The sequence below is a fragment of the Syngnathus acus genome, chromosome 13, assembly GCF_901709675.1.
Source record: "Syngnathus acus chromosome 13, fSynAcu1.2, whole genome shotgun sequence".
Taxonomy (NCBI): Eukaryota; Metazoa; Chordata; class Actinopteri; order Syngnathiformes; family Syngnathidae; genus Syngnathus; species Syngnathus acus.
Genome location: NC_051098.1, coordinates 13,571,460 through 13,593,676, shown reverse-complemented (window position 1 = coordinate 13,593,676; position 22,217 = coordinate 13,571,460). Strand labels below are relative to the sequence as shown.

General features: G+C 47.0%; 4 protein-coding genes and 2 non-coding genes across 8 annotated transcripts; 1 reads left to right on the top strand and 5 right to left on the bottom strand.

Annotated features, from left to right (window-relative positions):
* Positions 1–98: 98 nt before the first annotated feature.
* On the bottom strand, positions 99–2,224 carry dusp14 (dual specificity phosphatase 14). Its single transcript, XM_037268160.1, has 2 exons — positions 1,918–2,224; positions 99–1,292 (listed from the first exon to the last, which is right to left on the bottom strand). Exon 2 carries the CDS (start codon positions 1,217–1,219, stop codon positions 584–586), a length of 636 nt encoding a protein of 211 aa, XP_037124055.1. The 5' UTR covers positions 1,220–1,292; positions 1,918–2,224; the 3' UTR covers positions 99–583.
* A 6,519-nt stretch (positions 2,225–8,743) lies between these two features.
* Positions 8,744–15,680, bottom strand: tada2a (transcriptional adaptor 2A). Of its 2 annotated transcripts, none has more exons than XM_037268128.1 (15): positions 15,568–15,680; positions 12,765–12,871; positions 12,633–12,692; positions 12,210–12,301; positions 11,816–11,973; positions 11,667–11,755; positions 11,386–11,458; positions 11,245–11,308; positions 11,060–11,103; positions 10,350–10,460; positions 10,079–10,150; positions 9,870–10,002; positions 9,643–9,686; positions 9,417–9,496; positions 8,744–9,338 (listed from the first exon to the last, which is right to left on the bottom strand). In XM_037268128.1, the coding sequence occupies exons 1-15, from the start codon at positions 15,590–15,592 to the stop codon at positions 9,153–9,155; spliced, it is 1,338 nt and encodes a 445-aa protein (XP_037124023.1). In that variant the 5' UTR covers positions 15,593–15,680; the 3' UTR covers positions 8,744–9,152. The 2 variants fall into 2 exon arrangements, with proteins under 2 accessions (XP_037124023.1, XP_037124022.1); XM_037268127.1 differs by lacking the exon at positions 15,568–15,680 and adding an exon at positions 13,348–13,509.
* Positions 13,771–13,934, bottom strand: LOC119133128. The gene has a single exon (XR_005100061.1). It is a non-coding gene; the product is annotated as a U1 spliceosomal RNA (small nuclear RNA).
* Positions 14,511–14,701, bottom strand: LOC119133141. The gene has a single exon (XR_005100071.1). It is a non-coding gene; the product is annotated as a U2 spliceosomal RNA (small nuclear RNA).
* A 544-nt stretch (positions 15,681–16,224) lies between the features above and the next one.
* On the top strand, positions 16,225–18,716 carry LOC119132569 (V-set and transmembrane domain-containing protein 5). Of its 2 annotated transcripts, XM_037267956.1 has the most exons (5): positions 16,232–16,362; positions 16,439–16,687; positions 17,424–17,750; positions 17,813–17,956; positions 18,420–18,716. In XM_037267956.1, the coding sequence occupies exons 2-5, from the start codon at positions 16,606–16,608 to the stop codon at positions 18,449–18,451; spliced, it is 585 nt and encodes a 194-aa protein (XP_037123851.1). In that variant the 5' UTR covers positions 16,232–16,362; positions 16,439–16,605; the 3' UTR covers positions 18,452–18,716. The 2 variants fall into 2 exon arrangements, with proteins under 2 accessions (XP_037123850.1, XP_037123851.1); XM_037267955.1 differs by having other exon boundaries at positions 16,225–16,687.
* Positions 18,717–18,811: 95 nt separating this feature from the next.
* On the bottom strand, positions 18,812–22,034 carry med17 (mediator complex subunit 17). The gene is made up of 13 exons (XM_037267954.1): positions 21,902–22,034; positions 21,487–21,729; positions 21,251–21,414; positions 20,970–21,189; positions 20,756–20,892; positions 20,587–20,668; positions 20,341–20,493; positions 20,053–20,183; positions 19,775–19,959; positions 19,570–19,707; positions 19,384–19,501; positions 19,153–19,312; positions 18,812–19,068 (listed from the first exon to the last, which is right to left on the bottom strand). Exons 2-13 carry the CDS (start codon positions 21,719–21,721, stop codon positions 18,860–18,862), a joined length of 1,932 nt encoding a protein of 643 aa, XP_037123849.1. The 5' UTR covers positions 21,722–21,729; positions 21,902–22,034; the 3' UTR covers positions 18,812–18,859.
* Positions 22,035–22,217: the final 183 nt, after the last annotated feature.

Below are 22,217 nucleotides of genomic sequence, written 5' to 3'. Positions count from 1 at the left end.
CGAGAAATCATTTCAAAACGTTTTCCACCATTTGTGGGTCCTATAAACTGTACAATCTCGCCCGACATTTAAAAGCTTAACATGAATATAAGTTGTAGTCGTGTTGCGAAGAAGTCTTTATTCTTTCTTTTTCCAAATTCAAACACAAACATTGCCACTGACAGTCCATTGATGTCAAAATAATTTTTGTAGCAAGCTCCATCATCGTTATGGTTTTTCTTCTTTGGGCCATATACTGTAAATGTATCACATGTGCTCAACAAATTAATAGACTTGTTTTTCAAATCAGAAACCAGTAAAAAAAATAGACTTTTTGACTATTTTAAAAGGTTATTAGAGGTGCAGACAATTTGCAATTTGAGTAATTTTTTTTTCATGACCTTGGCTGTTGCTTTATTTTGAGCGGTCACAAGTAAATCAAGATACACGGAACGAATCAAACTCAGGGGGCTCTACGATGCTCTCAAAAAATTGCTACCGTACACGTGACATCATGACAAGCACAGTCAACATTAGGAGACCGACCACACCCTTGTCCTGGTCCAGTCTAGAGTTCATTGAAAAACCTCCTAGGATTTTTTTTTCACAGTCCCCAGTAGGGCACTAGACTGCGGCGGTCCCGCTGGTAGACGTCAGGGATGACCCCGTAGGGCGTCTGCACCATCTTGACCGAGTTCCTTCCGAAGAGCTTGCGCTCGTACTCGATTAGCTGGTGCCAGAATCCACCGTTCGGCCGGATGACGGGACGGCGGGCCTTGACCCAGGCGTGGGCGTCAGCCAGCGACACGCGGTGGTACTTCATAAGGTAGGCCAGGCACAGCGAGGCAGAGCGGCTGACGCCAGCCGCGCAGTGCACCAAGACGGCACCCCGCTTGCGGCCCACGCTGTGGATCTTGTCTGCCACGCCGTCAAAGTAGAGCGAGATGGGCGAGTGGGGCGCGTCAGCCAGCGGCACCTTCACGTACTCCACGTGCGGCCAGTTGAAGTTGGGTAGCTCCAGCGTGGCGTTGACCACGCACGTGATGCCCTTAGACAGGAGCAGACCGCGGTTGGATGCCACGTTGCCTCGGCTCAGGAACAGGCCTGGTGTGATCTGGGCCATGCCGCCTTCAGGCAGCAGCCGCGGCACTGGCGCCACCGCTGTCGGCAGAGGCGCCAAGGAGGAGCTACGATGGTGATGGTGGTGGGGCGGAAAGTAGCCTTGACTGCGGGAACCCATGGACAAAGATGACGAGAAGTCAAATAGGAAAAGTCCCTCAGGAGCGGGTAGTCATTGTAGAGAAAAATGACTCCTGGAAGACAACAAAAGCGAGACAGTTACGACTCAGAATCTTTGAGATGTTCTCCTTGTAATCCTGACTAATTGGTCGCTACATGAAAAGTGCACCGAGACAGAACGATGCAGATGTTGCCGTGGCAACCGACTCTGTAATCTTCGGCAATCCACTGTCAATCAAACCAATGAGCATCAAGCACCTTCCTTCCCGTGTCACTCGCCTCTTTCGAGAAGCATGTGTGAGAGTGCATGTCCATGCGTGCCTGTAAAAATTCCCTCAGGTTCTGGTTCGCCAGGTCATACAAACTGGGAAACTCGAGCCAGCAAGCGATGACATGAAAAAGTAGAGCAAAGCACTTCTTGGAACTTTAGGAATGATTGTTTTAGCTTGATTGACACTGTGGGCTGCAAAAGAACTAAAATGGAAGTGGGTGGAGTGCATACCTCCCCCAAGGCTTAACGGTGTGAAGCATCAATATGGAAGCAGGCCGCTTCCTTGTTATTTATGTAGAAAAGCAATATATATATATATTTTTTTTTTGCCGTATGCATTTATAGACATAAACATGCATCAACAAACTGACAAAACGTTTGATATGAAATAATAAGTGTTGCTGGATAAATGTAAATCCGCCACCTACCACAAATGAAGGAAAAGGAAGGTGATGATCGTGACGGTTTCCTCTTCAACGCAAAGCCCGCATCAGTGCGCCGTGTTCGGCACCCAGCGTCTACTCAGTCCGCTAAATCACGCCGAGGGAAGGAGTGGGAGGGAGTCGGAGAGAGGTGATGGGAGGAGGGGGAGGAGGTCCACGTGAAGTGCACGACACGCCAACATGACGACAAAGTCCACGCAAAGGCAAAGGCGTGCACGCCACACGCGCCATCCACCTTCGACTCGCTCTGCTCTAGTGTTGGCTCGTGAGTGAACGATTCGTTCAAAAGAACGAGTTTCTGCAGTGAACGAGAGTGAGCGCCTTTTGCTCGTGTGCTGCCCCATATAACCATACACCTCCCTAAAGCTTAGGGATAGGTTTAGAACTAGAGCTAGGGTTAGAGCTAGGGTTAGAGCTAGGGTTAGAGCTAGAGCTAGGGTTAGGGCTAGGGCTAGGATTAGGGTTAGGGTTAGGATTAGGGTTAGGGTTAGGGTTAGCTAACCCTAGCTCCAACCGTAACCCTAGCTCCAACCCAAACCTTAACCCTAGCTAGGGTTAGGGTTAGAGCTAACCCTAGCTCTAAACCTAGCTCTAACCCTAACCCTAGCTCTAAACCTAGCTCTAACCCTAACCCTAGTTCTACGCCTAGCTCTAACCCTAACCCTAGCTCCAACCGTAACCCTAGCTCCAACCCAAACCTTAACCCTAGCCCTAACCCTAGCTCTAACCCTAACCCTAGCTATAGCTCTAACCCTAGCCCTAACCCTAGCTCTAACCCTAGCTAGGGCTAGGGTTAGAGCTAACCCTAGCTCTAAACCTAGCTCTAACCCTAGCTCTAACCCTAGCTCTAACCCTAACCCTAGTTCTACGCCTAGCTCTAACCCTAACCCTAGCTCTAACCCTAACCCTAGCTCCAACCGTAACCCTAGCGCCAACCCAAACCTTAACCCTAGCCCTAACCCTAGCTCTAACCCTAACCCTAGCTATAGCTCTAACCCTAGCCCTAACCCTAGCTCTAACCCTAGCTCTAACCCTAACCCTAGCTCTAACCCTAGCTCTAGCTCTAACCCTAGTTCTAGCCCTAGCTCTAACCCTAGCTCTAGCTCTAACCCTAGTTCTAGCCCTAGCTCTAACCCTAGCTCTAGCTCTAACCCTGGCCCTAGCTCTATCCCTAGCCCTAGCTCTATCCCTAACCCTAGCTCTAACCCTAACCCTAGCTCTAGCTCTAACCCTAGCTCTACACCTAGCTCTAACCCTAGCTCTAAACCTAGCTCTATCCCTAGCTCTAACCCTAACCCTAGTTCTACGCCTACCTCTAACCCTAACCCTAGCTCTAACCCTAGCTAGGGTTAGGGTTAGAGCTAACCCTAGCTCTAACCCTAACCCTAGCTCCAACAGTAACCCTAGCTCCAACCCAAACCTTAACCCTAGCCCTAACCCTAGCTCTAACCCTAGCTATAGCTCTAACCCTAACCCTAGCTCTAACCCTAGCTCTAGCTCTAACCCTAGTTCTAGCCCTAGCTCTAACCCTAGCTCTAGCTCTAACCCTGGCCCTAGCTCTATCCCTAGCCCTAGCTCTATCCCTAACCCTAGCTCTAACCCTAACCCTAGCTCTAGCTCTAACCCTAGCTCTACACCTAGCTCTAACCCTAGCTCTAACCCTAGCTCTAAACCTAGCTCTAACCCTAACCCTAACCCTAACCCTAACCCTAACCCTAACCCTAGTTCTACGCCTAGCTCTAACCCTAACCCTAGCTCTAACCCTAGCTAGGGCTAGGGTTAGGGTTAGAGCTAACCCTAGCTCTAACCCTAACCCTAGCTCCAACCGTAACCCTAGCTCCAACCCAAACCTTAACCCTAGCCCTAACCCTAGCTCTAACCCTAACCCTAGCTATAGCTCTAACCCTAGCCCTAACCCTAGCTCTAACCCTAGCTCTAACCCTAACCCTAGCTCTAACCCTAGCTCTAGCTCTAACCCTAGTTCTAGCCCTAGCTCTAACCCTAGCTCTAGCTCTAACCCTGGCCCTAGCTCTATCCCTAACCCTAGCTCTAACCCTAACCCTAGCTCTAGCTCTAACCCTAGCTCTACACCTAGCTCTAACCCTAGCTCTAAACCTAGCTCTATCCCTAGCTCTAACCCTAACCCTAGTTCTACGCCTACCTCTAACCCTAACCCTAGCTCTAACCCTAGCTAGGGTTAGGGTTAGAGCTAACCCTAGCCCTAACCCTAGCTCCAACAGTAACCCTAGCTCCAACCCAAACCTTAACCCTAGCCCTAACCCTAGCTCTAACCCTAGCTATAGCTCTAACCCTAACCCTAGCTCTAACCCTAACCCTAACCCTAACCCTAGTTCTACGCCTAGCTCTAACCCTAACCCTAGCTCTAACCCTAACCCTAGCTCCAACCGTAACCCTAGCGCCAACCCAAACCTTAACCCTAGCCCTAACCCTAGCTCTAACCCTAACCCTAGCTATAGCTCTAACCCTAGCCCTAACCCTAACCCTAACCCTAACCCTAACCCTAACCCTAACCCTAGCTAGGGCTAGGGTTAGGGTTAGAGCTAACCCTAGCTAGGGCTAGGGTTAGGGTTAGAGCTAACCCTAGCTCTAAACCTAGCTCTAACCCTAGCTCTAACCCTAGCTCTAACCCTAACCCTAGTTCTACGCCTAGCTCTAACCCTAACCCTAGCTCTAACCCTAACCCTAGCTCCAACCGTAACCCTAGCGCCAACCCAAACCTTAACCCTAGCCCTAACCCTAGCTCTAACCCTAACCCTAGCTATAGCTCTAACCCTAGCCCTAACCCTAGCTCTAACCCTAGCTCTAACCCTAACCCTAGCTCTAACCCTAGCTCTAGCTCTAACCCTAGTTCTAGCCCTAGCTCTAACCCTAGCTCTAGCTCTAACCCTGGCCCTAGCTCTATCCCTAACCCTAGCTCTAACCCTAACCCTAGCTCTAGCTCTAACCCTAGCTCTACACCTAGCTCTAACCCTAGCTCTAAACCTAGCTCTATCCCTAGCTCTAACCCTAGTTCTACGCCTACCTCTAACCCTAACCCTAGCTCTAACCCTAGCTAGGGTTAGGGTTAGAGCTAACCCTAGCCCTAACCCTAGCTCCAACAGTAACCCTAGCTCCAACCCAAACCTTAACCCTAGCCCTAACCCTAGCTCTAACCCTAGCTATAGCTCTAACCCTAACCCTAGCTCTAACCCTAACCCTAACCCTAACCCTAACCCTAACCCTAGTTCTACGCCTAGCTCTAACCCTAACCCTAGCTCTAACCCTAACCCTAGCTCCAACCGTAACCCTAGCGCCAACCCAAACCTTAACCCTAGCCCTAACCCTAGCTCTAACCCTAACCCTAGCTATAGCTCTAACCCTAGCCCTAACCCTAACCCTAACCCTAACCCTAACCCTAACCCTAGTTCTAGCCCTAGCTCTAACCCTAGCTCTAGCTCTAACCCTGGCCCTAGCTCTATCCCTAGCCCTAGCTCTATCCCTAACCCTAGCTCTAACCCTAACCCTAGCTCTAGCTCTAACCCTAGCTCTACACCTAGCTCTAACCCTAGCTCTAACCCTAGCTCTAAACCTAGCTCTAACCCTAACCCTAACCCTAACCCTAACCCTAACCCTAACCCTAACCCTAACCCTAGTTCTACGCCTAGCTCTAACCCTAACCCTAGCTAGGGCTAGGGTTAGAGCTAACCCTAGCTCTAACCCTAACCCTAGCTCCAACTGTAACCCTAGCTCCAACCCAAACCTTAACCCTAGCCCTAACCCTAGCTCTAACCCTAACCCTAGCTCCAACCGTAACCCTAGCTCCAACCCAAACCTTAACCCTAGCCCTAACCCTAGCTCTAACCCTAACCCTAGCTATAGCTCTAACCCTAGCCCTAACCCTAGCTCTAACCCTAGCTAGGGCTAGGGTTAGGGTTAGGGTTAGAGCTAACCCTAGCTCTAAACCTAGCTCTAACCCTAGCTCTAACCCTAGCTCTAACCCTAACCCTAGTTCTACGCCTAGCTCTAACCCTAACCCTAGCTCTAACCCTAACCCTAGCTCCAACCGTAACCCTAGCGCCAACCCAAACCTTAACCCTAGCCCTAACCCTAGCTCTAACCCTAACCCTAGCTATAGCTCTAACCCTAGCCCTAACCCTAGCTCTAACCCTAGCTCTAACCCTAACCCTAGCTCTAACCCTAGCTCTAGCTCTAACCCTAGTTCTAGCCCTAGCTCTAACCCTAGCTCTAGCTCTAACCCTGGCCCTAGCTCTATCCCTAGCCCTAGCTCTATCCCTAACCCTAGCTCTAACCCTAACCCTAGCTCTAGCTCTAACCCTAGCTCTACACCTAGCTCTAACCCTAGCTCTAAACCTAGCTCTATCCCTAGCTCTAACCCTAACCCTAGTTCTACGCCTACCTCTAACCCTAACCCTAGCTCTAACCCTAGCTAGGGTTAGGGTTAGAGCTAACCCTAGCTCTAACCCTAACCCTAGCTCCAACAGTAACCCTAGCTCCAACCCAAACCTTAACCCTAGCCCTAACCCTAGCTCTAACCCTAGCTATAGCTCTAGCCCTAACCCTAGCTCTAACCCTAGCTCTAGCTCTAACCCTAGTTCTAGCCCTAGCTCTAACCCTAGCTCTAGCTCTAACCCTGGCCCTAGCTCTATCCCTAGCCCTAGCTCTATCCCTAACCCTAGCTCTAACCCTAACCCTAGCTCTAGCTCTAACCCTAGCTCTACACCTAGCTCTAACCCTAGCTCTAACCCTAGCTCTAAACCTAGCTCTAACCCTAACCCTAACCCTAACCCTAACCCTAGTTCTACGCCTAGCTCTAACCCTAACCCTAGCTCTAACCCTAGCTAGGGCTAGGGTTAGGGTTAGAGCTAACCCTAGCTCTAACCCTAACCCTAGCTCCAACTGTAACCCTAGCTCCAACCCAAACCTTAACCCTAGCCCTAACCCTAGCTCTAACCCTAGCTCCAACCGTAACCCTAGCTCCAACCCAAACCTTAACCCTAGCCCTAACCCTAGCTCTAACCCTAAACCTAGCTATAGCTCTAACCCTAGCCCTAACCCTAGCTCTAACCCTAGCTAGGGCTAGGGTTAGAGCTAACCCTAGCTCTAACCCTAGCTCTAACCCTAGCTCTAACCCTAGCTCTAACCCTAACCCTAGTTCTACGCCTAGCTCTAACCCTAACCCTAGCTCTAACCCTAACCCTAGCTCCAACCGTAACCCTAGCGCCAACCCAAACCTTAACCCTAGCCCTAACCCTAGCTCTAACCCTAACCCTAGCTATAGCTCTAACCCTAGCTCTAGCTCTAACCCTAGTTCTAGCCCTAGCTCTAACCCTAGCTCTAGCTCTAACCCTGGCCCTAGCTCTATCCCTAGCCCTAGCTCTATCCCTAGCCCTAGCTCTATCCCTAACCCTAGCTCTAACCCTAGCTCTAGCTCTAACCCTAGCTCTACACCTAGCTCTAACCCTAGCTCTAACCCTAGCTCTAAACCTAGCTCTAACCCTAGCTCTAACCCTAACCCTAGTTCTACGCCTAGCTCTAACCCTAACCCTAGCTCTAACCCTAGCTAGGGCTAGGGTTAGGGTTAGAGCTAACCCTAGCTCTAACCCTAGCTCCAACCGTAACCCTAGCTCCAACCCAAACCTTAACCCTAGCCCTAACCCTAGCTATAACCCTAGCTATAGCTCTAACCCTAGCCCTAACCCTAGCTCTAACCCTAGCTCTAACCCTAGCTCTAACCCTAGCTCTAGCTCTAACCCTAGTTCTAGCCCTAGCTCTAACCCTAGCTCTATCCCTAACCCTAGCTCTAGCTCTAACCCTAGCTCTAACCCTAGCTCTAACCCTAGCTCTAGCTCTAACCCTAGCTCTAAACCTAGCTCTAATCCTAGCACTACGCCTAGCTGTAACCCTAGTTCTAACCCTAGCTCTAACCCTAGCTCTAACCCTAGCTCTACGCCTAGCTCTAACGCTAGCTCTAACCCTAGCCTTAATTAGGGTTAGGGCTAACCCTAGCTCTAACCCTAACACTAGCTCCAACCGTAACCCTAGCTCCAACCCAAACCTTAACCCTAACCCTAGCTCTAACCCTAGCTAGGGTTAGAACTAACCCTAGCTCTAACCTTAACCCTAGCTCTAATTATTCATTTTATTTTTACCTCGTGTAGTGTACCTATTGAAGTGTCCATGAGGTGTACCTAATCACAGGCCACTTTATTAGGGATAAAGCTTAAGTGAAAGAGAAAAGTGCCACACCCGCACTCACCTCCTAATTGGCTGTTTGATCTGTGACGTCATTCGGACACTCCATTAGGTACACCGCCATTTTCAGGTGTACCTAATCACAGGCCACTGCATTAGGGAAAAATCATGGTCAATGCTTCACGGAAAGTGAAAAGTGCCACACCCGCTTTCAAAATTGAGCACTTTGACCTCAGCCAAGCACAAATTAAATTCCGTTTGGGTCTTTAAATAATTTATTATATTAAAATATTTCTTCACGGATAAATTATAAAATTTGTGTTACAAATAAAAGATTACGTTTGAGGTACCACTGTAGTTACATAACAGTTGACACATACAAACACAGTGACAAGAATGTTGTTTATGCGATAGAAAAAGATGGCCACTGACAAAAAAAAAGGGGTGGGGGGTTGACTCCAGCTCAAGCATCAATCTGGAGTGCCAAAATGCCATGTGTTTGTGCAGGGCTGCCACGGCGACAAGGATGAAGTGCAGGCAAGATCGAAAGGGAGACAACAGCAGTAAAGTAGATGATTTTTTTTTTTTTTTTTTATAAAAAGGAGATAGACACCTGCAGGGTATTGGGTAATTTCAAATATAAAATATGACACATTGACAATTTCACCAAATGCAGGAAAATCCCCTCTTAGTTCCCATGTAAATATTTTACCACAAATTTTATGTAAATTTCCCAAACATTTCTGCCCCGAATTAAGAGCCGATGTCCAATTTTTTAAATTCCTGGTTTATTCCCATTCATATGTACGGAAAGCTTCCAGTTTGGAACATTTTCTGTAAATTTCCCAGTAATGTCTCAGCAACTGGAATGTTTATAATTGTGATTTGAGAGCTTTTGCCGTGTGGCCGAGTTGAAGTCCGTCGGTCGAAATGACACTCATTGTAACAAATATGTTGTGGTGACCTCGTCTCACAAAGTAAGACAAGGCGGCGGTGGCGCATCGGCGCTAGGCCTTGGTGATGCTTCCCTCCTTGATGAGGAAGTCGTAGATCTTGCGTGTCTTGTTGACGTCGATCTTGATGAGCGCTCGCGCCTGAGCCAGACGCAGGCCGCCCTGACGCCGACATTCGTTTAGCAAGGCCTGCTTGTACTCCAAATATGCGCCGGGCACCAGGCGCACAACCTGGCACAACTACGCGCAAAACAACAACATGTGTCACACATTCACACCATCTGATGGCACCTTGGTTTGAAGCAAGGCTTCAAATACCTCTTTCTCACGCTCGTTGAGCTTCTCGGTACCGGGCAGCCCGGTCAGGTTGAGGGGAGGCGCGCTCCTTCTGCCTGTTGCTATGGAGACAGGCACAACACAACAGTGAGACTGCAACACAACACGCTTGGTCGCGCAGGTTTTATAATCCGCCCGACCGCTCCCCCTCGACAGTTCTTGGCGACATTCAACACAATAGACATCAACAACTCCAAATAACGCCTACCCGATGTTGTGATTGTGGTGACAGCCGGTGTGATGCCAGCATCTCTGCAGGCGGGAGATTAAAAGTCACACTATTAATAAACACGCACACACGTGCAGTCACGGTAGATTGGCTCAAACACAAAGGAAAAAAAAAACTGTGATGGGGAAAATGAACAAGGCTTGTTTTGAAGGCTAAAAATACCAAATGGAATCTGCTGGTGGACACACACATTGTCTTTGTCTTACATGGCGGCTTGCTTGCTGAGCCACTGCTGGCACGCTCGTCCGTCCTGGATGTATTGCAGCATGTCACACAGCATGGTCCTCTTGCGACGCTCGTCCTCACGCATTCGCTTCACGCGCTCGTACACTTTGGCACCTGGGCAACGCACAAGCACCATCGCTCAACGTGAGCTGTTGCCAAACAGCCCTGCTGCGTTTGGGCTGCGACTCACTGCAGAAGGACTTGATCCCGGCCTTGCGGTACTCCTGCAGCCTACGGATCTCCCGCCGCAGCTCAAACTCCACTACAAAAAAAACAAAAAAAAAAAAAACTAATATACATAAAAAAAAACATTGACAACAAAATGAGGAATTATTCAATTAATCACTGGTTGCAGCTTGAATTTTTTGGGAAATGAGAGAAGCGCACAGAAAAAAAAATTCTGGACTGAAAGGTTTTGCGTGAATAAAACACAAAAGAGTGATGTTTGGTCAGATACTGACAGGCGTGACTCTCGATGAATTTGTCATGCTCGACGGGTCCTGTGACTCTGGCGAATCGCCTCATGATGTCGTAGAGCTCCTGGACCTCCTTTGGGTAGCAGTGCTCCAGCACTGTGAGGAACCAAAGTGAGACGACACAAATGTTGTCACTTGCTCAGAAATGAAGGCAACAATCATCAGCCACCGTTTAAACTCGCAGGTGACTTGCATTTCAATATGAGCAGTGAATTCTGATCCACGTCCTATTTCCGAGAGGGTGTGTACACTTGTGTAACAACATTATCACTGTTATTTAGTTATTTATCCTAATATTTGAACAGGGTGTGCAGACTTTTTATAATCACAGTACGTCAGCTCCGACATGTTTGCACCTGTTGTTGCAATAATGCGTGCTGCATTGGCCGCCTCGGGGCTTGTTGTGTCTCGAAGCTGAGGGGGGCGCTTAGAGAGAGTGTGTGCCTCTCACACGCAGACACCTGAGCGTGCGCACGATTTCCGACAGTCTCCATGACAACCGTTGGGCAGCTTGACGGCAAGCTTGTCTTTTGTCAGTGGAGGGCCGCGAGTGATGCGCAGTGACGCGATGCGGGGAGCTGATATGAATAAATCATACGCGCGCAACTTCAACCTCCTTCAAACCCATTTGCGCTGCCGATGTTAGCGCGTAGCCATGGCGACGGTGAGAGCGCGCATGTCAAAGGGCAACTCACTCTGGAATTTGCGCATGTTGATGAGTCCGTGATCGCGAATGATCCTGGGAAAACGAAGACAGAAAAATACACAATTCAGTCTGATTTTAGCATGTCGTGAAAATAATCGACTCGACGGAAAGCAGCAGTGCTGTTAAGCGGCTAATGATGCCACCTAGGGAGGAACTGGCATTATTACAACTTACTTCTTCCTGCGTTGTCGCTCCTTTAATCTGGAATGGTAAATATCCACCACGGCCAGTTTGAGTGCTGCAACACACCAAACAGAAAATAATCGTCGCACAATGTCGTGCGGGCTTGAGCGTCGGTCGGCAAGCGCCACCCACCACGCAGAACGTCGGAGTCGTCGTCCACAAAGTCGATGTCTTTCAGATCCCATTCGGCGTAGTTGTCAAATTCCTGCGTGGCCGGACGGACAAAAAGATCATAATTATTATTTTGCGGCTGCTTAGTCATCTGGATTTCCATGCACATATTTGACAACAATGTCAGAGTGAGAGGGTAAAAGTTAGGATGAGTCAATGCCTGCTAGTATGAGTCACTCCATCGAGTGGACTTCATTCAGAGTCCATCGGGAGCAAAACAAGCCTCAAATTCAATCGCTCACCTCCATGAAGTCAGCGCGGGCCGGCATGTACCCCGCCATGTCCCTGGAGAGCACCGAGTCAAACGTTGGCCGAGGTGGTTCTTCGGTCGCTGTAACATTAAATATTATTCTTATTTATTAGAAAACAGCATTGATGCGGCGTCACTGACGTTTAAAGGGAATGGCGCCGTCGGCGAAGCGAGCATCTTTGGTCTTGCGCAGGCTGAGCAGGGTGGAGGAGAAGAGAGGATTGTTGATAAAGTTCTTCATGTAGTGACTCTCGCACTCCTCCTTGCTTTTGCTGCGCATCTGGTAGGCCACGTCCTGCCTGGCGAGTAAGAGCACAAAAACAATGAGCCGACATTTTGGAACAGGTTTAGTAACATCCCAAAACGAGTTCAACTGGATTTATTGATCTCTGTGTTTAAATAATTGAGTTATAGAACAGTCAGAGAGAAGTCCACGTGGTGTCGGTTCTCTGTATGTGTGAGTGCTTAAGCGTGAAAAGGCCACTGATGTTGGTCTATAAAAAAAAAAGTGAATAATTCTCAATACTTGACTGACCAGTTGCCGAAGCCGCAATCCATCACAGCCTCGAGCAGAGCCATCTCCTCCTGCGCCGTCCAGCCGGGCTCCAGAACGGGGAAGTCTGACGTCTGAATAAACAAGACCAAAGGAAGATTGCTCAAATTGACTTTGTAGATTATTTTGAGTTTAGGGCTGACATTCGTAACTGGTGAGAGGAGCATCTGCAGTTTTGATAGACTTTTTTTCTCTCCAATTACTTCAGTAGTTTGCATGTGATGGTTTCAGCTTCAAGTGTGTGAGGAAAAATCATTTTCAAACAGTGAGGTATGCTAAAGGTTCTCTGTACTTTGTGTGAGTGTCTCAGTAATGTGGCGAGAGCATTTTAGTCAGGTGTGTCAAAGAGCATCTCAGTGTTGTGTGTTAGATGTATGATGTCCCTGACGGCCACTCCAAATTTACCATGATTTCATACTTGTGGTCACTCTGATGTTTCTTGTATTCAAAGCCTTTGGTGAAACACTGGAAAAAATAGAAAGAGAGGTTATTCGGCATCAAGAGGAGCGTCTTTACCTGGAGTAGACATATTGTCACCTGGAGGCAGAGGAGGAACGGTGAAGGTCCACATTCTGCACACTTGATGTAAGGCTCGGTGAGGTGAGACGAGCAGCCTCTGCATGGTGGCTTATCAAGGGGGTCGTCTGAGGGTTACATGAACAACATAATTGGCATCAAAACTTGGCAAATTACAGCCCAAGGTCGGTGCTGTCCAGTTTTTCTTAATCTGGATTATAGAGCACTAACATTTTCAAAATTGGCGCTTTTGTCTGTCGTATTTAATCACAGGCCACGAGGCAAGTACGGCTAGCATATTTTTGCAGCTCTCCCAAAACAATCCAACGGCTAAAAGCCCCGTTTTTTAATACAGCAGAGCAAATAGCGAGCTATGATCGCGCTACCCAACAGGGAGCCTTGAATTCTACTGTATCATTTAAAAAAGAACGATCAATTTTAGCGACACAATGTCTTCGTTCATAGCTCCGTCAAATCGAACAAATTCAGTCGTTGCCTATATCGCCGTATACGCTAGCGTTAGCAAAACAATGCTAACGCAATTGTTGTCCAACGGAACGATTGCACGGCGGCTCAACATGCCTCGTATAACAATAGAACTTACTCCCGAAAGAAGAAAGGTGGTCCATGTGACTTATTTTTTTAGAATTGTACTTGATAAATCAGTAAACGAAACAAAAAGGGCTACAAGGGACGTTACGGTGTGATCGCTCTTTCTGGACTCGGCACGTCGCCCTCAGCCCAAACTAATCGAGCAAAGATAGGAAGAGCTGGGGGGGGGTGGGGGCTGGGGGGGGATTTGCTACTAGATGGTAGTGAGTCTGTTTAGCGGGATTTACAAACACCAGCTCAGTGGCCGAGTGGTAGAGTGTCCGCCCTGAGACTGGGAGGTTGTGGGTTCAAACCCCGGCCGGGTCAAGCCTAAGACCTTAAAAATGGAACTCATTTCCTGCTCTGCTTGGCACTCAGCAGAAGGGTTGGAAATGGGGCCTCGGGTCAGATGACGATTTAATTTAGACAGTCTGATCAGGGGAGAGCGCGAACGCAGTCCCCCACTACCAGAAATTATGCAGTCGAGATTCCCACATTTGGGGAATTCGCAGGGGTCAGCACAACCGGAGTGCAATGGCTGAGCCTCACCCTGGGTGAACCACCTTCTTGATCATGGTATCTCCCCTGCCAGGTAAGTATGAGTTGTACACGGTCGCCGGGCCGATGTCTATACCGCACACACCATCTTCAGTCACGGTCTTATTTGGTACAAACGTGTGAACACACTCAGTGGATAGAACAGCATTCGTAGAACATAGTACATTTAGTCATTACAGTAATCAAACCATTATAAATTAAGTTTTAAAACAATCTGCAAAATAGTTCCCAGCATGCATTGCTTCTTTTCTATTTGCTGCTGCCATCTAGTGGTGCAAGAGCATTACTGTACGTGTTTTGATCAACCACCAGGATAGAAACATTTGGGACTCGTTACTCATACAAACACCATGCATTGTATACTTAATTATTTTCATTCAGATCTTTTTCAAATGAGATTTTTTTTTCTCAAAGTATGATTTAGTATTCAATAAAATCTCAGACTTTTCCACTGAGAATGTATACTACATGGATATTTTTGATGTAATTAATGGCAAGAAAAACAATTAAAGATCCTCAAAAATTATTTCCTTCTGAGATAATGAATAGTCTCACCCAACTAAATGCTGACACTTAATACGTCAAGTTATACTTCAGGACTTTTGTATTTACAATTAGAGGGGGTGCACCGTTCCTGGAGGTACTGCAATACCAGGTCGATGCGTGGAGTGGACGGAGCAAGCCCCTATTCCATCTCCCTGTTCCAAAAATCAATTTAATATATGGTCCCCGGATAGGGGACGTATCAGATATTAAACTGATAAGAACAGATACTACACTTGATCTTAGCCAAAAGGCCGAGAAGCGATAACCCCAAACTGGCAGACGGGGACTACTTAAATCCCGGCACTACAATCTAAAGTGAGGGTGATAAACGTCACCAAGCAACGACAACAACACAAATTTACACGACAAGAAACAACAACATACATTGTAAGTGAAATGGATAGGTGTGCAGTTTTGCAGCCTATACAACCAAATAAATACTGAGTATTGATGGGTACTACAAGTCATGTGACCCATGATGGTCCAATGGAGAAGCACCAGTAAACATATTCCTTTTAATGGCATTATTTTGTTGTTCTTTGACAATCAACTAAGCCAATGACAAATGTTCAAGAATAGCGCAAACACATAATGGGTCCAAGCAGGACATTTGTGTTGTTTTTCGAAAGAATATTAGGAAATCGATCGCCTGTCACGTGATCCACGTCGAAGGAAAAGTAATTTTACTTTAACTTGATCTCGTTTAACCACGTGAAAATAGTCTTACATGAATCATTAACAGCAAATTACTTTCATTGCATGAGCAGATTGTTCGTGTAATACTGTGGTGAAAAGTACTTTTGCTGCTTGACCGATATATGTGCAAATTGTATCAGGTAGCGTCACATCTATGCACCGAGTCACCGAACTACTTCCTGTTTACTGTTTAACTGGCAGGTATTAATACTAGAGCGACACCACAGCAGTGGAGGAGAATTACACATACGTTCACATCAATCGCTTTACAAACATGCAATTAAATAGATTTCTCTTTCCACGAGCGAGATTAAAAACTTCAGTAAACGCACAATTAAAACATTTACTGTGTATTTGTTACAAAGTTTCACTTACTTGTGTGCATGATGAGGAAATTGAAGGTCATAAGAGTAGGCCTAAGATGTTTGCTTACCTGTTCGATAGAAGGCGACGTACATCAAATTTGACTTCAGTAAAAAAAACTTAAGAGTCACCTGAAAAGCATTTTGAATATTCACCAAAGCATTTTCGTCCGTAGTGATATTTTTTCGTCAGTATTCGGTGCCTAAATATATATATATATATATATATATATATATATAAAAAAAAAAAAATCCTAAGCGACGTTCAAGGTCATCTTGGACATTTTGAGGTCATTACGCAATACGTACATCATTAATACATCATTACTGTTTTCAATAGTTTAAATCAAATCGACGACAGAGATTGCTTCCACAAATTTTATGCAATCATAAGTGAAAATATTTTGTAATTTCTGTCTCACACTTCATCAAATAACACTTAATCATGTGCACAAACTGATGAGCGACCGCTCCTGTGCAAGAACTTGAGAGTTATGCTAAATCTGGACTGACATTATATACTTACTGAACAATATATTCATAAACTTTGTTGTGATTGCTATCTCTCACTTAAACTGGGTAGAAAGGCCTGCAAATAAATGCTCAAATAGCTTCCCACAGTCAAACAAACTTCCAAACATAGGCCAGTTGCACTCTCTCTCTCTCTCTCTCTCTCTCTCTCTGTGTCTTTTTATTTTTTTGAAGTGAGTGCTTCCTGTTTGGCACGTTCTACCAGGTGTCACATAATGCGAGGGGCCAGGGGCTTCCAACCTATGCTGATAGCTGGTGTGGCTCCAAAGTGCCTGTTTTACTTGTAAGTCACAAAAGCGGGAAGGCCCGACACCGTGTGGCCTTTCTTCACCTTGGTGTGTGAGTGTGGATACATGTTTACTCAATAATCTCCGGCTCAACCTGTCTGATCGGTGCGTTCCGGCTGCGCAGGTATGAACACACACTCAGTAAACGCCTGAGAGGACGACGAGGCACGCGGAAGATTGTGAGAAAATGTCGGGATCATTATTTGTCAAGGACTGAAAAAGCCTGCCAAAAGGTCAAGTGAGTTGGGAGAGATTCTTCTTGGTGCTCTTCAACCAACCGATGGCTCTGAGATGCTAATGTTGTACTACAGGCTCTGGGATGTACACGACATTGCTGCGCTCTTTTGCTTTTTGTTGTACATGTGCCAACGAGGTAAGCACTATACTTATTCTCACGACGGGAACGTCTCAACTGGTTTCTGTTGAGGGCCACATAAGCAAAAAAAAAAAAAAAAAAAAAAAAGGAAATAGTTCCAGTTCAGCTTTTTGGTGACAGGACGACAGTAGCTGCAGACTCTTAACAATCCAAATAAATAAATCAAATCTGACAAATTAATGTTACACTGCTCAATAATGTGTGATGTCAAAGGTCTTGTGTTTAAATGTCATTTCGGTAAGATACTTAATTCTGCTTTACTTCTGAATGTCATCTGTTTGTAAATGCTTTTGTTTCTTTGTCTGTGTGAATTTTGGAATTAGTTCTTAATTACAGTAGTTGAATCAGATCATCTACCGTCACCAGTTTTACTTCGAGTGTGACAATATTTGCTTCCTGTTTATTATGATGATATTTATAGTTACGTCAACGAGGCTGTTTAATCGATGAGCAATGGCGCACCTTGCTCATTTTTTCCTTCTCAGCGCCTTGGCATTCTTGAGTAGAATTCCTTCTCCATGCCTCATTGAGCAAACAGCAGAACCACAAGGTCCACTGAAACTTCTTTGGATAAATTTGATGAGGTTTTTGAGGCTGCCCAAACATACTTTATTAAAAGGAGTGACCCCTTTTAGAAAGTTCTGCCAGGAACCTGTCATGCGAAATTGCACGTATCTGAGTGCCAAGGAATTTTCTGGCTTAAAAATACTTTTTTTTTTTTTCTCCTTCCAAGCTGGAGCCATCTCCATCGAGTCCCCCGAGCACAGCCTAACCCGGTCCGTGCAGGAGGACGTGTTCTTCTCCGTGGATGTGGCCTGCAATTGCACCCCCACCATCCAGTGGACCTTCATGTCGAGCTCGGTGAGCCGCGCCATCGGCATCTGGCGGCCGGGTGTCTTCACCAATGTCACCGCTGACTACAGCAGTCGCGTAGAAGCGCACGACAACGGCTCCATGGGATTGTCGGACCTGCGGTTGCAAGACACCGGGTACTACGTGCTGACGGTCACCGACGAGATGGGCGTCAGTAAAGATGTTGGATTTGTCCTCAAAGTCAATGGTGGGTGAAAAACAGACAGTTGATGCATTTTTATACTTAAATAATAATAATGTTCTTCGCAGAGGTTCTGTATGAGGACCTGCAGTACCTGTCGGTGTCAGCCCTGGCGCTGGCCTGCGTGGCGGGCCTTCTCATGCTGGCCATGTGGCTGTTGGACAAAGCCTACAGGAAGATTGTAGCGTGGCAACGCAGGAAAGAAATGCCAGGTAGGAGTCTCATTCATCTAATCTTCTGCTTCTAACCACAGATTTAAAAAAAAAAATCTTTTAGTAGTATAGAATGACTCATGTCGCACCGGGGCCAAAGGTTATATCCTGCTCGGTTATTGTGGCCTTTGCCGCTGTAAATGGTAAACTCGGGATTGCAATTTTAAAAGTCTGATTATTGTGAAGTGAGTATCCGTGCCTCCAGTTTGTAAGTAGCATTCAAAAATTGGCCAAATGCCAACTCATATCAAGGGACCATTGTATAATAAAGACTGTTTGTACAGTACTGGGGTTTATTCCCACTTCTGCCTTTCTAAAGCTTGCTTGCTCAAATGACTACAGTCACAAATCATGTTGGGCCATCCGGCTGTGAATGCAAGTTGGCACTTTGGGCGTGTTTTGGAGTACAAAGGTTGCCTAGAGTCTCAAATGACTGCCCCCCCCCTTTTTTTTCTTTCTCCAGAAAATGACGCAACGGAGCTGCAGCGTCTTTGACACAAGTTTGTTGGGACTATTTTTCATTTGTAACAGGAAAGACTTTTTTTTTTTCCTTCACCACAATGGATTTGGTAGAGGAAAGAAGAGACTGAGGCGCTCTCAGATTTATTTTATACATGTGTATTGTAAATATAAACTGTATTTATTGCCAAAATAATATTGTTTGGAGTAACTATAGGTCAAGTTGGAATACTTCCCCAAAATGAGCTGAGGGAATTGAACAGTTTGATGTGGAAAATATTTAGTAAGTAGGGAAAAAAAAGTGAACAAATGTGGGCAGGCAGCCAACAAAAGTCTTGTAAAACTCCTCCATGGAAGAATAAAAAGGAAAGGGTCGTGGCTTATCATATATATATATTTTTTGTAACATGGCTAAGTTGCTGGTCCACCCGGGGAGTGTTGGAATTAAGGGCAAGGGGTAAGGGCGGCCATGAGGAGCTCCATCTTGTAGACAAAGTTGCGTCCCTCCATCTTGTTCCAGTGGACCTCCTTGTACGGACCCCTGAGGTGGCTCCACTTGCTGTCCTGGATGATCTCACTCTTGGGCAGGTCCTTGGTCTGGTTGCGGGGGAACTGGACCAAAACCCTGCACCCGCTCTCGGGACCGTTACGCACTAGGAGGGGGGCGAAACAGAGCAGCAGATAAGAGAGGAAGCCATTTTGGGTCAATTTAAAAAGTCTTAAGTGAGCAGTCTCACCTGAGATGGCGTACTCTCCGTTGGGAGACGCCACGGTGACGGCCGAAGCGTTCCCGATGCTCTCCACCGGGCCGACGCCGACGTGGTTGCTGAAGCTCAGCACGTGCCAGCCCATCACTTTGGCCAGCTGCTGCACGGCGTGCACCTGGTGCTGGGACATCTGCCGCGAGGACGAGCCAGGAACACCCATGAAGCTCTTGATTTGGAGCTGGGTGGTAAGAGTAGCCATACCTGGGAGAGGAGGAAGTCCTGCAGCTCCTGCTCCTGATGCGACAGAGTGACGACGCGGCCGTCTCGATGGACCACTCGGATCTGCTCCACGCCGATGTTGAGCTGCAGCTGGATGGACCTGAAACATGCGATCAGTACATTAGCCACACCTTCAAATCACCTTCGCGCCTTCCTTCCGCAACTTACTTGCAGATTTGCTCGTAGCTCTGAGAGGTGATCAGCACTTTGACGCTTGACTCGTACACGTCGTTGATGTTGGACCAGTGAGCTTGAATTTGAGGGTCTTCGATGCGGCTGGCCAGGCTGTCGATGGTGCGCGCCGTTCTGACAAATCCACAAAAGATGCACAATTAATGATGTCGTCATTTGAAAAAGTAAAAGCCGGTCTTACCGGCTCCGTAGGAAGATGTGCTTGGCCTGTTTGATGATCTTCTCCAGGAGACCTTCTCGTTGCTGCAAGTTGCTAATTTCGGCCTTGTCGTAGGCCAGCGGACCTGCCAGACGCAGGCGCTTGTGGCCAAATGGGGCGGTGGCGGGATGCGGCATCACCATGGAACTCAGCTGCTGCTTGTGGAACTGCGACACAGACAAAGGAAACCTTCATTCGATTCAATCAAATTATAGTCAAAGTATCCCCGAAGGGGAAAAAAAAAAAAAAAAAAGTCTCACCTCTCGCATCATCTGATGCAGGTTATGTTCCAGTACGTAAAGATGGTCGTCTGGTTTGGGTCTCTCCGGTGAGGCCCGATGGTTCCTCTTCTCTGTCGTCGAGTGGCACAATGAGATGGAGAGTTGCAAACCTACAAACAGAATGATTCAGTCAGTGGCACAAAATGTAGAAAAACGAAAATTGCTTGTTTTGTTTTTCAGACCGATGCAGATTCGAGAAAAATGAATTAGAATGGTAATAAATACGCGATTAGTATTGGTTGATCGTAGTCACGAGCGTTCCAAGACCTGGGAAGGGCTGTGAGATGATCTGATTCTTCACGACAATGTGAGGGATTTGAGATTTGATCTGGACGGCTTCCCGAGACAACTGCGCAAAGATCTCCTTGCAGAGCAGAACGTTCTGAGCCGCCTCCAGCTTCACGTGCCACGGCTGCGAACCTGCCAATGTGACACATTACCAAGATGTGCTGAATTAAAAAAAAAAAAAAACTTTCATGATAAACAGTAAGTAGAGTTGCACCAATACCACACCTCCTTTGGTTTTTGGTTGTCGCCTGAACAAATTGACTGTTCCGAGATCACCAATGTCTGGAGCTTGCTTCTGGATGGAAACCTGGAACAGTCCCAGTGGTGATTCCACCGCTATCGCCAATATTTCTTCATACAAGTCAGTATGAAAGTGTGTCTGTCAGTCCTCTACCTTGATGTAGGCAGATCCCTCAAGATCACTGGGGATCTGCACGTCAAGGGGACAGTAGTCCTCCGGGATCTTTTTGTCCAGATCGATATCCGTGTTCTTGAGCACCTCAAATGAGCCGTGATGAGGAAACAGTGAGCCTGCGTGGTTAATGACATCATGCAGCTTTTACAGACTGGGATGACAAAAACAATCACTTTGTGGCGGTTTTAATAACCTGCACTCCGGTAGCTGAGGTCTCCCAGGATCTTGTCGCCGACTTTGCGCAGCTTCCACTGCGAGCGCAATCGCAGCAGCTCCGCGTTGAAGTCCCGCTGTCTGCGGTTCTCCAGGTTCTCCGCGACAGACTTGTTGAGCTTCTCGGCACCCTTCAGGAGGAGCTGCGCTGCGGTGGCCAACGATTTCTTTTTGCTCATCAGTTGGAACACCTGAGGGGTCTGAATCAAAGCAATACAATGTGGACATTGAACTTAAAATGTGCCAGTGTTTTCAATTTACCTTGCTCATGGACGGATCTTGAGACACTGGGTCTAGCGCCATGTACTTCTTCTCCTTCACCACGCAGAGCACATCATAGAGGACACACATTTCGGTGAGGGAACTACGCAGGTTGTTGCGGACGGAATCCCAAGGCCACAGGGAGGGCTGGAACTTTACTGTTCCTGCATAAAAAGAAACAGTGGAAAAGAAGAGTCACTCATTGTGCATTCAACAAACACTTGTCTTCATGATACCTTCTTCTTCCTCCAGGTCATGTTTGCACCACTCGCGATCCCGGGATTCGCTGTTGGTTCCCTCTTCCTCAGAGTCGGATCCTTGGCTGAAGTCAATCCGTTGCGCCAACTTAGCCAAGTTCTGGGACATGGACAGGGGCGGCACGTACGTCTCAGTTCCATCCAGGGCAACCTCCTGCACCTGCTTCTCACAGAAAGACTCTATGCTGACCCTCACGCCTGGACCGCTGGCCATGATGGCAAGGCTAAGCAAGACAGGGAAGGGACAGCAGGAGAAAGACATCATTATACGACTGCTTTGCTATCCAAATCGGCTAGCGTTAGCTTTATGGTAATCACGGCGTATTTGGTTCGAACACGAAACAGCTAATTGAAAACATTGAAATTAATAACATTTGATAAAAGCACATCTTACCTCTGCTTTTAAGCAATTGTTAGGAATGTAAATATTGCCCCTTTAAGTTGTGTTATTGTTTCTGTCGTGATTCGATTATTCTACGCACGCTACACGCTCTTCTTTGGTTTTCATATATGGCTGCTAATTCTACTTGGGGACAATAGCGCCGCCCCTAAGGTGAAAAGTGTTGCTGCAGCTGTTAAAATTGTAAAATACTAGATACATTTAAGCTTTTTTAAAAAAAAAAAAAATATATATATATATATATATATATATACGTGATAAAACTCTTGCCGACTATTCAAGAGTGCCGATAATTAATAATGATAATACA

What these genes read in the sequence shown, in the direction of transcription:
- LOC119132569 (XM_037267955.1), top strand. Translation starts at nt 16,606, where the DNA reads ATGCTAATGTTGTACTACAGGCTCTGGGATGTACACGACATTGCTGCG. An exon ending in ATTTGTCCTCAAAGTCAATG is followed by an intron (nt 17,751 to 17,812) that starts GTGGGTGAAAAA and finishes TGTTCTTCGCAG; the next exon opens with AGGTTCTGTATGAGGACCTG. An exon ending in ACGCAGGAAAGAAATGCCAG is followed by an intron (nt 17,957 to 18,419) that starts GTAGGAGTCTCA and finishes TTCTTTCTCCAG; the next exon opens with AAAATGACGCAACGGAGCTG.
- tada2a (XM_037268128.1), bottom strand. Translation starts at nt 15,592, where the DNA reads ATGTACGTCGCCTTCTATCGAACAG. An exon ending in GATTGCGGCTTCGGCAACTG is followed by an intron (nt 11,974 to 12,209) that starts GTCAGTCAAGTA and finishes CTTACTCGCCAG; the next exon opens with GCAGGACGTGGCCTACCAGA. An exon ending in CAACATGCGCAAATTCCAGA is followed by an intron (nt 10,461 to 11,059) that starts GTGAGTTGCCCT and finishes GGTTCCTCACAG; the next exon opens with TGCTGGAGCACTGCTACCCA.
- med17 (XM_037267954.1), bottom strand. Translation starts at nt 21,721, where the DNA reads ATGGCCAGCGGTCCAGGCGTGAGGGTCAGCATAGAGTCTTTCTGTGAG. An exon ending in ACAACCAAAAACCAAAGGAG is followed by an intron (nt 20,494 to 20,586) that starts GTGTGGTATTGG and finishes TCACATTGGCAG; the next exon opens with GTTCGCAGCCGTGGCACGTG. An exon ending in AGCTACGAGCAAATCTGCAA is followed by an intron (nt 19,502 to 19,569) that starts GTAAGTTGCGGA and finishes CGCATGTTTCAG; the next exon opens with GTCCATCCAGCTGCAGCTCA.
- dusp14 (XM_037268160.1), bottom strand. Translation starts at nt 1,219, where the DNA reads ATGGGTTCCCGCAGTCAAGGCTACTTTCCGCCCCACCACCATCACCAT.